The 14684-nt window shown below is 35.2% G+C and overlaps 1 protein-coding gene across 5 annotated transcripts in view; it reads left to right on the plus strand.

Moving 5' to 3' along the window:
• Ncoa1 (nuclear receptor coactivator 1) overlaps positions 1 to 14684 on the plus strand; it is a 232400-nt gene that overhangs the window by 141735 nt on the left and 75981 nt on the right. For 4 of the 5 annotated variants that reach the window (XM_076834033.2, XM_076834034.2, XM_076834035.1 and 1 more), the window contains exons 5-6: positions 2277 to 2374; positions 11208 to 11385. In XM_076834033.2, the coding sequence (XP_076690148.1) occupies positions 2277 to 2374; positions 11208 to 11385 (276 nt within the window). Of the gene's footprint in view, positions 1 to 2262; positions 2375 to 11207; positions 11386 to 14684 lie in introns of all 5 variants that reach the window. The other variant, XM_076834037.2, reaches the window with a different exon arrangement.

Raw genomic sequence — 14684 nt, forward strand, 5'->3', positions numbered from 1 at the left:
AAGTAAATAAATAAAGGTCTATCAACAACTTAAAAATTATATATTAAAAAAAAAGATACAAAGTAGTGCTGGGGATATGGCTCAGTGGTTGCGTGCCCCTTAGTTCAATCCCTAGTAACAAAAAAACAAAAAACCTAGGATATCTGGAAAAATCTTTACCTCTGTGCCACGTTTCTCCTCTTTGCCTCCTCATACCTTCTGCCCAGCCATCCACACTCACTCTGAGGTGTTTAAACTCACTGTTCTGTCTGAAATGTTCTTCTCTAGACATCCACATGGCTCACTCTTTCACCCCTTTTGTGTCTATGCACAAATGCATCCTCTCAATGAAATTGTTCCCTACTATCCTATTTAAAATTAAGGAAAATCTTATACATCTTTGCACCTTTAAATTTTCTTGATTTATTTTCCCCACAATACTTTTTATATATGACATATAAGAATTTGATGAAAATAAACAGAGGAAGTAAAATAAATAGAGAAGGAATGGAAAGCAAGAGAAAAGAAATTTATAGAATTGGTTCAAAAGCTGTAACATAATGATTAATCTCAGAAAAAAAGAACAGACTAGGTAGAGATGAATAAATGATAAGAGGAATTTTTAAAATTTTTTCATATAACTCAAAGGGTATAAGTTTCTAGATTGAAACTGATTTTGTAGTACCCAGCATAGTTATTGAAAAAAATTTACACTGATATACAATTTAGTCATATTTTAAAGCACCAGGAAGAGGAAAAAAGAGAGAGAAGAAAAAATTGCTTTTGGAATGGGTTCTAAGTAACTTTGAGAGCTAGATTTATTATTATACCTAGAATTCTGTATTCATCCAAATTGTTTTAAGTGGAACACAGATATTTTCAGACGGTCAGCCTCAAAATGTTATCTCCCAATGTACCTTTCCCAGAAATCTCTATCAAAACCTAAGTAGTAAACAAAGAAACAAAGGCTTAGGATCTTAACCCAGAGAAACTGTAAAATCTTAATGCTCAAGTTGTGAGGGGAAGGGGAAAATAAACAAGGAGGGAAATGGATTGCAGTAGATGGGGTAGAGAGAGAAGATGGGAGGGGAGGGGAGGGGAGGGAGGGGAGGGGAGGGGAGGGAGGATAGTAGAGGATAGGAAAGGTAGCAGAATACAACAGTTACTAATAGGGCATTATGTAAAAATGTGGATATGTAACCGATGTGATTCTGCAATCTGTATTGGGGGTAAAAATGGGAGTTCATAATCCACTTGAATCTAATATATGTAATATGAGATGTCAAGAGCTTTGTAATATTTTGAACAACCAATAAAAAAAAAAATCTTAATGCTCAAGAAAACTAAAAGGAGAGCCAAGATTACAGTTGTGCCACACCCTGAAAAAATAGCCAGCTGCAGTGGAACAGGTGGATAGAAGATTCTAGGAGGAATATTTCCATTAAAAAAATAAATAAATAAATAAAAGGAAGACATAAGATGTCTGATAACTGACAAATTGAGAGAAAATTTTAAACTCAGGAGGATATTTCAGGCAGGGATGATTTAAACTATGCTGAAAATTTGGAAATTTGAAACTACATACAACATAAGAGAAATTAAAATGATAGCACAGACCTTGGCTTACTTATAAACTATATTTATTTATCCACAGTAACATAGATACTAAGTATTGATTGCTGTAAGAATTGTTTTAACTACATATATTGAGAGGAGGGGAAATGTGTGTTGTAGCAGTTTGGTCTAAGTTAAATTCTTACCTTTCATGATAGCATATCAATAGAGTATGTCTATCAAGGGCACAAATATGAATAGACTACAGCAACTAAGCTTGTTATTGAGAAGAATGGAGTACATTAAATAGAATATCAGCCATGCTACTGTACCAAGATACCCAAAATGCAATGGCCTTAACAAGATAGTCTGGGTAGGTATCAAGAATTCACACTCCTTCTATCTTTTTTACTCTGCCATTCCTAGGGCATTGCCATTATCCATGTGGTCAGCAAGGCTCACTTGCCCATGTACCAGCTGATAAGAATTTCAAGGCATGCCTCCTCCGTTTTACAGCCAGGACCCAGAAATTGCACATTGCTTCTGTTCACATACCGTAGGATGGAAACTATTCATAATGATTCCTATCTTAGGTTTTCTCTATTGTAAATGTTTTGCTTTTCAGATACTGTAATTTAATCAACATGAACTTGATTTTTTTTATTATTATTTATTGTTAGAGCTTGCCTTTACAGAAATGATCTCTTTTTGGATGTGTGATTTTTAAAGTTTCTTTATTGCAGAAAAATCAACAACTGATGATGATGTTCAGAAATCAGATATCTCATCGAGTAGTCAAGGAGTAATAGAAAAGGAGTCCTTGGGACCTCTTCTTTTGGAGGTAAATGTCCTCATTGACCCCGAAATTAAAATCTTTGTTCTTGCCAATTTGGTCTTTTTCATCATCTTTTTTTATGTCTCACATTCAGTTAATAAACTGTGAAACAAAGCCACATTTTTAATTACTTTTTGTAATTACTTTATTATGAAAACCATTTGATAGTTGATACTATTTCAGAGTTAAATGTGAATAATGAATATGAGATATTTTCATAAAAGTGTTTCAGGTTGTCAGATGAAGCCTACTACATGACTTTGTCTTTTCTGAGATGGTTAGAACTAGCTGGGAAAATAAAACATCAGCATTGTTTAGCTCCTAGTACTATCTATGATACTATAGAATTTCATTTTTAAATGAAGGTTGCCTCACTTTATTGGAGTAGATATTGTTGTGGAAGGTTTTCTGAATAAAATTTTTTTTAATTGCTTATGTAAACATTCTAAGAGAATTACTATCAAACTTTGTAAAATGAGGCACTTTTAAACTTGAATGACATTGTAATTACTGTGTAATTTTCAGCACAGTCTCTCCCATCTGATTTTCACCTTCTGTATTTTCAGCACATAAATTTTATTTCCAGGCAGTCTCATCACTTTAAATGCTTTCTCTCATACATGAATGTTCAGAAACACATATCTCCGTGTCAATATACACTCATTTGCCACCATGTCTACTTTTCTATCTCTAGACCAAATTTTATATATATTAAACACAAATATATATAAATTCTTTTTGCCTTGTCCTTTCTTCAAGTCCTCCTTTCTGATAGTCTTCTTAACAAATATGCATATGTCTCTTTATTTTCAAATTATTTTATACATTTTGTCCTATTACCATAATTTTTCATCTTTTATATTAGTAATAGTTCCCTCTACCTATGGCTAATGTAAAAAAAAAAAATCTCAAAATTCAGTTCTTGCTTTTCCAGCCCCAGAGTATTTGTATTAATGTTGCTTCCCTATTCATCCTATAGGGTGGACATCCAAATATGTCCTCCTTGCCTTTACTTCTCCCCATCTTCTGTTCTGTACTTACAACAAGGTGTCCTGCTCTTAGTAACTTCCCCCTCAAAAATCTAAATTCTTCATTTCTCATCCACATTATAAAAGCGTTTTGTTACTTTATATTTGATTCTAATGATTTTTACTAGGAAACAGCGCACAATTTTGTAAAATATAATAGACATTTGCTATTGAAACGGGTATAGAAACTACTGTGAGCAAATTCGTTCCCAGAACCAGAGGGGCAGGGAAAGACACTACATATAACTGAGGCTGATTTTTTTTGTATTACGTTCTTTCTATAGCCTATCAGATTGATCACATGATACATGATTGCATCTTAGAAAATAGTATTTTTTACAGTGTAGTAAAAATGTTGTTGATTGGGCTGGGATTATGGCTCAGTGGTACAGCGCTTGCCTAGCACATGTGAGGTACTGGGTTCAATCCTCAGCACCACATATAAAAATAAATAAAATAAAGTTATTATGTCCATCTACAACTAAAAATATTTTTTGAAATGTTATTGGTAGAATCTGGGTGGTGGATATACACATTTTCACTACCAATTCTTTCAACTTTGCTGAATTTTGAAATTTTTAATTTAATATGGAGGGAAATAAGTGAAAAAAATGTCTCACTTCCACCTTCATCTCTGCTCCTATTCACTACTTGCCACATCCTGCTACTCTATTGCAACTGGACCCCTGGAAACCTGACCTGAACTTTCCTGGCACTTCTTGCTGCTACTTTGCAGAAGTTGTAGACTTGTGTTTTCACCCCTCCTAGTTTTTCTGTGGGAATTATGCTTCTTAGCCCTGAATTATTAAACTGGCCAGAACTTTGTATTTCCTTTCAAATAATTAAATTTTATATAAGTGTGTGTATGTGTGTGTATCTGTCTGTATATATGCATATAGTATCAATTGAGACACTGAAGAAGTATTAGGTATACAGTTCCTTGAGAGTTCTTGTAGGGAAACAATGATCATTTAAATCTTAGTCTTTCCATACAGTCCTCAGTAAACACACAGATTAATGAGGAGGGAAAATAGACTATCTACAACTGAATAAAGCACAACTAGAAATAGAATAGTACTACTTTTACTTTAATTGATAAGAAAAATTATTATTTCTCTATCAGAAAAATCCACCTTCTTTCAAGTCAGCAGACAATGATAGAACAGCATTCATTCAAAACTAACTACAAGAAGGCAAAGTGAATCTAGTAGAGTGGAGAAAGGAAAAGAGGACAGAAGAGGGTAGAATGGAAAAGGGGGATCTTGAACTGAAATAGATTTCTATGCATGTATGAGTATGTAGAGATGAACCCAACTACTATGAGATTAACCATAAAGCTCTAATTTAAAAAAAAAAAAAGGACAAAGTGAGAATTTTTTTTCAGTTGATGAAATTATATTACCCTGAAAACTATCATAAATCAAAGGAAAACTAACACACATGAATTAAATGTTGTTAAATGAGCATTTTCAATACAAAAAAGCACATCAAATTAGAAATTTGAAAATAGAATAGAAATTTATTTAAATTCTTGACCTCAAGAAGCTAGTGATATTTTTATTGATGAGCGGCAGTTATGTGAAATAAACTTTAAAATAGAGTTACTGGATTTTATAGACTTCAATGTTGCTTTCATGGACAACATAGTATCTTTTCTGTCCCTTCTTTATCCCCCAACTTTGTACCTATTGATCAAAACTTTATGGAGTCTAATTCAGAACATCTAGTGCAGGAAGTGGTACAAAAATTGCCAAGAGATTTTCTGTTACATTATTCAGGCTGCAGTTTAGAGCTGCACCTGCACTGTTTGACATGATAGACACTGGCCACATGGACATTTAAATTTAAGTTAGAAGAGTTAAAAATGCAATGCCTCAGTCTGATCATTCACATTTAAAGTGTTCTGTTATCTACTTGTATATAGTGACATCTCTGTTGGACAACAGATACAGAGATTTCCATTACTGCAGGAAGTTCATTTGCATAGTTTGCCCAGATGGAAGGTCTCCACTTGTGAAAAGTGACCCAGTGTCCAACATAGTATGAAAAATTCTCACTATGCAACATTTAATTTATTTCTCTTTTTACTTTAAACATAAAATAAAGACAGCATGAGTTAAGGAGGAAAGGTATTAGGGGAAATTTCTTCACAACTTGAGAGAGATGTATTAGGATTTATTTATTCAACAGATCTTTGATGAACACCTACTGCATGCCAATCTACAAGATGAATTCATGATCCCATCATGGAATTGTTATTAGAATTAAATTGTTATTAAAATTAAAATCCACAATTCATTAGCATTTGTATTTAAGCTCCTCAAACTGTTGTTTCCTACTAAATTCTTCTGCCTCCTTCCTACTCAAAACTTACCATTATTTACCCCAACCCTCCTTATTTCTCATTATGGCCAAGAAAAATTCTGTTTCAGGCAATGAGATCTCCTCGTACTTTGCATGTACATTCAATCTTCTTTGCCTTGCTTAACACCATTCTTTCCATTTCTATGTGGCTTTGGACACCTGGCCACCTCTTCCCTCTTTCTTGAAATATCCCATGACCTCTTTTTTGGGGGTTGGTGGTACCAGGACTGAATTCAGGGGCACTCAACCACTGAGCCACATGCCCAGCCCTATTTTGTATTTTATTTAGAGACAGGGTCTCACTGAGTTGTTTAGCACCTCACTTTTGAAGTTGGCTTTGAACTCGGTGATCTTCCTGTCTCAGCCTCCCGAGCTGCTAGGATTACAGGCATGCGACACGATGCCCAGCTCCCATTACCTCTTTTTTTAAAAAAATTATTTTTTAGTTGTAGTTGGACATAATATATATATATTTATTTTTATGCGGTGCTGAGAATCAAACTCAAAGCCTCGCACATGCTAGGTGATCTCTCTGCCACTGAGCCACAACCCCAGCCCTCCCATGACCTCTTGAATGGTACACTTTTCTTTGACTTTCTGGCTACTCTTTACCCTCTTTTTCAGAATTTTGCTTCTTTAACTTCCTCATAAATGTTCGAATTGCTCAGGGTTCTAACCTTGGCTCTTTTCCTTCTGTTGTTCTGTTCGTATTTCCTGGGAAACTTTATCCAAGTCTGTATCTATGTCTATTTTTTTTTTTCCACAGCTTCGACAGCTGCTGTTTGTTCTACCCCCTGTCAAGTTCTATCACTTCCACTACCATTGCTCAGTTCAGGCACTTGTTTGAACAAGTGACATGATAGCATTGTACCTGGTCTTCCTTGGATCTACACCCCACACCCACTGCTAGTGGATCTTTGTAGAAGCAGAGCATGTCACTCATTGTCTTCAGGATAAATTCCTTATTTTTTTTGTTTTTCCTTGAAAATTAAAATATTTTTTTCTATTAAATGTAACACAGATATTACAAATACATAAAAGAACACTTTTAAAAAAGTCTCTGAATTGTTTCCTCTGTCCTTTCCTTCCCTGGTCCACCTTCATTGCCCCTCTGTCCTTCAAGCCTCAGGTCAGGAGGAGTATCACCTCCTTCAGGAAACCTCACCCAAGGCATGTTTATCCCTTCCCCACTGTGGGAGCCTCACTCTATGTCTGTAACTTTTGTGAATTCCTCTCTTGTACTAACTTATACCTGGGTGTACTTGTCTTTTTCCCCTCAGAGACTACCAAGATATTGACAATTATGTGTTTTATTCCCAGAATTTTGTCCAGTGACAAACTCCTATGTGGTAGTCTCATTTAAAGTCAGGCCCCTGTAAGAAGCCTTGGCCGTTGTGAGCCCTGCTGAGATACAAGGTGTTTCTCTTTAAAGGGCAACATCCTAGGCAGAGGGAAAAGCTCTCCCATTGATTTTGTTGTACTCAGTGGACAAGCATTTGTTATCATCTCTATGCGAAGCACAACATGAGACCAGCTGTCAGAACACAGAGGAACAGGAAGATTTCTCCCTAAGAGCACATGTAGAAATTGATGTTTGTACAACATATGTGGAAACTTACAGAACAGGAGCAATTAATAGCTGATTATATTAATCAGACATACTTTTAGAAAGTATAAATCTTTGTATATTCCTAGGAATAGTTTCAAACAGTATTTCCTGAAATATTACCATTCTCTTTGGGGTGGGATTTTTGCAGATCTACTGTTTGCTTCATCTTCATATTTAAAAAATTTGTTTAAGTATAAAAACAAAAAGTTAAGGAAGTTAAGTTATATTTATACTGATTCAATTATTATCCAAGAATATTGTAAAAGAAATTTTAGATGTGCTTTAAAAATGTATATTTCAATTCTATTTTCATATAAACTGCAATGCAAACAAGTATAAATTGATCACCAACTATGAAATTTATAGCTAAATATATTAGTTGGGTATGAGGGTGCTTTCCTGTGTCCATCTAAACTTAAACTAGTTTTTAGAAGATTTGTCTAGTGTTGAGGTTTACTTATGCCTGATCATTATATCCCTTTTCCCTTTGTATTATGAACTAAATGAGAAATAGTCATAGCAGTCATGTGGAATAAAAATAGCTTTATTTTTACTTGCTAAAGAAAGTAGTAATGTTTTTAATAAGAACATGGAACTGTGCTTCATTGCTTTTTAAAATCTTGGTCATATGCTTTGCAATGAGGAATTTGGAAATGTAGTTCTAAATTCAACTTATTTAATATTTGGTTTGAATGATTTAAACAATAATCTCATCCATTCATTCATCCATTGATGGGCTCCTAGGTTGATTCTATATCTTGGCTGTTGTGAATACTGCTACAATGAGCATGAGATCTCTAGTATTTCTCGAATATACTGATTTTAATTCCCATGGATATCCACCCAGAAATTGCTGGTTATCTGATAATTCTGTTTTTAATTTTTTGAGAATCCTTCAGACTGTTTTCCATAATAGTTGTACCAGTTTACATTCCCACCTCCTTTTTTCCATATCCTCATGTATATTTGTTATTTTGTCATTTTGATAATAGTAATTTCAGCAAGTGTGAGGTGGTTTTCATAGTGGTTTTAATTTGCACTTCAACTTTAAATGTGTGTCAGCAGATGAATGGATAATTCACAATAGAATACTATTTAGCCTTTAAGGGAAGAAACAAGGAAATCTATTTGTATCTAGTTGACAACATAGATGAACCCAGACAACATTATACTAAGTGAAATAAGCCAGTCACAGAAAGACAGGTACCACATAATCAAAGAAAGCAAACTCAAAAGAAACAGAGAGTAGAACACTGGTCACTAGAGGTTGGGGCTGGGTAGGGATTGATATTATGTTGTTCAAAGGACAAAAAAAATTCATTTAGGGCTGGGGTAGAGAGAGTATAGTGGCTCAGTAGTAGAACATGATTCAACTAGATTCAACCCTTGACCCAGTCACTACAAAAAAAAAAGAAAAGAAAGAAAGAAAAAAATTCAAGTAAACAGGAGGAATAAGACCTATTATACTCCATTGTGTTAACAATTATTATTTTTTTTAAAGAGAGTGAGAGATAATTTTAATATTTATTTATTTTTTTAGTTTTCGATGGACACAACATCTTTGTTTGTATGTGTTGTTGAGGATCAAACCCTGGCCACACGCATGCCAGGCGAGCGCGCTACCGCTTGAGCCACATTTCCAGCCCCTGTGTTAACAATTATTACAATCATTATATACTAAAAGTTGCTAAGAGACTAGATTTTAAGTGTCTTCTCACAAAGAAGATGCACATGCACATGTTAATAAGTGTGATTTAGCCATTTCATAATGTATACATATTTCAAAGCATTGTACCACAAATATATAAGTGTCATTTTAAAAAATTAATAACCTTAGCTGAAAAAGGTACCTCACAAAAATAAGTAGATTCAAAAGGAAAAGTCTTACATTGAATGCATCTACTAAATTATAATACTCGTTTTAAAATCCTATCCCATTATACAGAGGTTTTCATTGACACTTCATCTTTCTTGATCTCAGAGAGTGATTCTTCTAAGTGAATCACAACAAGTTGAATTTTCATATTTTAAGAATGAATTTAAGCCCATTCAAACTCTGATTGAAAGGTTTTTCAACAGGTCAAAGTTTCAAAGATTTTAAACTGAGGAGAGAAATCTTTATGTGCCTTTTACATCGCTTTCAGCAACAAAATCAAAACTTTGGTAACATTTCTAAACTTGTGTTTTCACATGTTGTCTCTATAGCATAATGGTTTTTTGAAAAGCAGTTTATTTTTCGTTTATTGTTGGAGTATAACCTTAATCCTAAATAAACATGATTATTTAATCGTGTTTATTTTTAGGGAACTATCTGTTAGCATAATATCATTAACCACTTATTATAGAAAAGGTTACATTTGGGAAACTTGCCTTTTATGAAAAAAAAAATGAGTAGGCCTCAATATTGTTAGGCCGCTGTTTTAAGTGTTTTGCCACAAATAACAACAGACTCTTGTATGATACAAGGATTTTAATGGTCATATTACATCCAGAATTTGGTAAACATTTCTGTTCTTTGAAGGTCTCATTTTTATTGCTTATACATTCTGTAGCAAGTAAGCTGCAGCATATTGCAAATATATGGGAAGATTTCAAATAAGTAAAGTACTGTTGTCAACCTCAGTATTCTGAATCTTCCCTCAGGATTCCAGGGTTGTGGCTATCTGAACTGAGTGAGGCATCAGTGTGTTTTTGTATATTAAGTGTGTTTTTGTATGTTAAGTGTGATTTCTTTGTGTTTTAGATTACAATACAAATAGAGGTTCTAACTTTTCCCCTGCACCCCCTTGATATAGTGTACCTTCTGGGGCACTTATGTTTCTTTTTGGAGTTCCCTGGCTCCATCTCAGTGCTTAGGAGATCTCTGGGATTTGGTTCCTGTCCACTCTGCTGACTCTTCCTGTCACAAGCTTGCCCTGGGCTATCTACTGCAGCAGCTCCACACTGCTTAAGCCTTCCCTTTCTGTGCCATGCTAGTCCTCTTCCCCTCTGTCCCCTCTGCCCTGTGCCTTTTATAAGTTGGGTAGGGCTCTGTAAGAAACCTTTTGTTGCAAATTAGGTATCCTTCTGTATGCTCATAGAATATTTAGTGTGTATCTCTGCTACTGCATTTTTCACTGATATTTTATTATATTTAATGCCTCTCTCTCACTGTACCACAAATCCCTTGAGGACAGAGACCAGGTATTCACTAACATAGATTTTTATGATTGAATGAATGGGATAGTTACTTCATATCTGCTACCTTAAAATTTCTTTCTTTCTTTTTTTTTTTTGGAGGCTTTCTGTCTTTGAGACAAAGTCTCACTAAGTTGTCCAGGCTGATCTCAAACTCATGATCTTCCTGCTTAGCCTCTGAAGTAGCTGGGATTGTACACATGTGCCACCCAGCCTGTCTCATAAAATGTATTTCTAAGGAAGAAAGTTGACAGACTCATTCTACTTGAAACATTCATGCCTACTTAAAACATTAGCATATAGTCTGTTTAAAAATCCTGGCCTTTATCCTCTTAGCCCTATAGAAAAAATTGTGTTTATTTTTAGGGAAATATCTTCTAGGTAGCATATTATCACCAGTCACTTACTATAGAAAAGGCCACAACTTGGGAAACTTCCCTTTTCTAAAAATAAAAATGAGTATACTTCAATATTGTTAGGCTGTTATTTTGAGTGTTTTGTCACAAATAACAACAGGCTCCTGTGTATCGAAGGGGTATCTTTAGCAATCCCCCGCCTTTAACTTGACATATATATAGACAAAGAAATATATGTTTACTTTTCTGTTATCTTTTAACTTCCCCATCTCTTAATTCTTTTTTTTTTTTTTTTGACTTTGCAGGCTTTGGATGGATTTTTCTTTGTTGTGAACTGTGAAGGGAGAATTGTATTTGTGTCAGAGAATGTGACCAGCTACTTGGGTTACAATCAGGAGGAATTAATGAATACCAGCGTCTACAGCATACTGCACGTGGGAGATCATGCAGAATTTGTCAAGAATCTGCTGCCAAAATCCCTAGGTAGAAAGAAATTCATTTTTAAAAAGAGTACTAACTCTTCATAGCTTCTTTCTTCATAATATATATGATAATATGTGATTATTATAAAATCCATAACATATAATATTATATATTTTATAGTATAAAATAATATATATATTTAAAATATTTTAATACAATTTCAGCTTTTGATATGTTGAATAGCTGGTAAGAGAGCATGCATTGTCTTCCTCTGTTATTGTCTGTGTCCTCATGATCTTGGACAGTAGTGGGAGACAGCAGTTAGTTGCCTTGCCACAAGAAAATTCACTTTGTTTTCAGTTTTGATTATGTTCAAGAAGGGATATATGTCCCTTTCCCACTACCCTGCTTAAAGAAAAAGAAAAGAAAGTCGAGGGTGGGGATATATTGCCATATTATATACCTATTGAAACTGACATTTTTAGATATAAGTACTTTGAACTCAGCAGTGCCAGGACTGATTGGATGACTCGTCCACTGCCAAGGATTCTGGCCAAGAGGATGGATAGGGTTGGTTTCCAGTTGCTATTCCACTTATTAAACTGTATTTGGGGGCAGGGCTGTATCCTTAGGACTTAGGTGACTTTTACTAAATCTCTGAAGGCATGGATTGTGTGGAGAGAACTCTTCTCGTGCCCCACTTTTATTTTCCTTACAATGGATGGCCTAACAGTAGCCATTTGTTTATTTCTTAACATTTCAGGCTCCTACTAAAGCTTTTCAGCACTCAAGTTTCAATTACTTTTGGTGATTGAATTCCTGTGTTTCTATCTGAGTGTTTACAATAGTGCACATTTTGTTGACAAATGGGAAGTATATGGTATTTCCCATCATTTCTTTGTTTAACGAGCTCTGAAATAAGACCAGTTTCTTCACAGATAAATTAATCACACATCAGTTTTCCACATTGATGATACATGATGAAGCATCTGAATAGTAGAGTTGGGACTGTAACCAATATTTAGTATGGAAATTGAGGCAGGCAGATAGGGAAGTCAAACAATTTAATGTTCCCTTGACATCACTGTGGGTAATACTTAGATTTCCTTCCCTAGCACTGGACTCTAGATTTCTTTTGTTCTGATTTCCACAGATTTTAAGGAATACTGATGTGGATTTAATTAAGATAGTGCATTTTATTTTTATGTTTCACAAAATCATTTCATTTTCTCATCTGTGATAACAAGCTATCTGTTGGGTTTAAGAACTTGTCTGGTTAGGAGAACTGAGGTCATGGAAAACAAAATTGATCTATCTTCTGCCTCCTGAAGAAGGGGCTTATTGTTTGTGGGAGGGCCAAACATTAATCTTCTCACCGTGATTACTGAAGATCCGTGATTATTCAGGTTGCTCCCAATCACTGTCAGGGGGTAAATATAGAGGGCACATCATCTAAGAGCTAACCTGTTGGTAATGCTGCTCCTGGCCACATGCAGGACTTTTATTCTCAGCTAGCCTAACAGTCCTTGCCTTCTTCTCTGAGCAGCCTCCTTCCACAAGGAGGTACCTGCTGCCAGGTACCTTTCTCTTATTCCCCTGGAGAACCAAAGAATGGAAATATGATGAAATAATACAGTTTGACTGCCTCTGCTACTGAGCACAGTAGACAAGTAGCTTAGAGAGTAGATCACCGAGTGGCTGATCACCATTTGTTATCAAGGGGAAATTTTGAATAAAAAAGCCAGATTGTTTAAAAAATTTCTTTTTTAAATGGATGGATATAATACCTATATTTCATTTATTTATTTTTATGTGGTGCTGAGGATCAAACCCAGTGCCTTATACTTGATAGGCAGGCGTTGTACCACTGAACTGCCGTCACAGCTCTTAAAAATGCTTTTGAATTTGCCAATTTAGATTTCAGTATCCAAAACCCACAGTTTTTGAGCCAAACGTGGTGGGGCTCACCTGTAATCCCAGCAACACAGGAAGCTGATGAAGGATGATTGCAAGTTTGAAGCTAGCCTCAGCAATTTAGCAAGGCTCTATCTCAGACAATAACAAAAACAAAAATGGGTGGGGATGTAGTTGAATGGTAGAGTGCCCCTGGCTTCAATCTTCAGTTCTGGGGAAGGAAATAATCAATTCATGCTTTTTAAGATCAACATTTAAAAAATTTTTTTTGTAGTTATAGATGAACAGAATGCCTTTATTTTATTTGTTTATTTTATATGGTGCTAAGGATCAAGCCCAGTGCCTCACACATGCTAGGCAAGCACTCTGCCACTGAGCTACCATCCCAACCCCAGCACAACATTTTTTAAGTAAATAAATAAAATCTTAACACAGGGAGGGTAGCATACTGAGATTTTATCGTACATGACAAATATGCCCAGATGAGTATAAAAAGATTAGATTGTGAAAAGCCAAGATGTTAGTGAACACAGACTTATGTTTTAGTCAGCTTTCTCATTGCTATGGCTAAAGGACCTAACCAGCACAATTATAGAGGAAGAAGAGTTTATTTGAAGGCTCACAGTTTCAAAGGTCTTAGTTCAAAGAAGGCCAGCTCCATTTCTTGGGGCTCCAGGTGAGGCTGAACATCATAGCAGGAGAGGGTGGCAGAGGGAAGCAGCTCACATGAGGGTGGTCAGGAAGCAGAGAGAGAGAGACTCTTCTCTCCAGATACAAATATCCAAATGCATGCCCCAGTTCCCACCTCCTTTAGCCACATGCTACCACTTCACTTCCCTATCAGGGGATTAAACGACTGATTGGGTTAAGGCTCTCACAACCCAATCATTTGTCCTCTGAACCTTCTTGTATTGTCTCACACGTGAGCTTTTGGGGGACACCACATCTAAACTATAACATTACCTGCAAATTTTTAATAAATTGAAAATTGAAGTTTGAAAAAAAAATTTAAATAGTTCTCATAAATTCATGGCATTTGTGTCTCAAATGATGTAAAACATCACAGTGGCTAAGAGCACAGGCTTTTTAGTGTTAGACAGTAATGATAGAGGGTAATGCATTACTCCTCTACCACCTACTAGCTATGTGACCTCAGACCAAACACCTGACCCCACTCCCTTATCCCCAGATCTCAGCTAACAGAAAGATTGTGGAATAAATGATGCTTAACATATTCCCTGGCTGAATTCCCTTTAAATTGTTGCTGTTATTACTACTATTATTGGCTTTATCTAAATGTTTGGAGATTTTTATTTCATAAAATGATAGATCTATAGTAGATCCATAATGATGCATTATTCAAAACAACTTGGTGTTTTAGATTAAGTTTTTAGCTTAGAAATTGATGTCACAGAAGAACAGTCTTTTCCTTTCATAATACATCC

This window comes from Callospermophilus lateralis, chromosome 14 (genome assembly GCF_048772815.1).
Source record: "Callospermophilus lateralis isolate mCalLat2 chromosome 14, mCalLat2.hap1, whole genome shotgun sequence".
Classification (NCBI taxonomy): Eukaryota; Metazoa; Chordata; class Mammalia; order Rodentia; family Sciuridae; genus Callospermophilus; species Callospermophilus lateralis.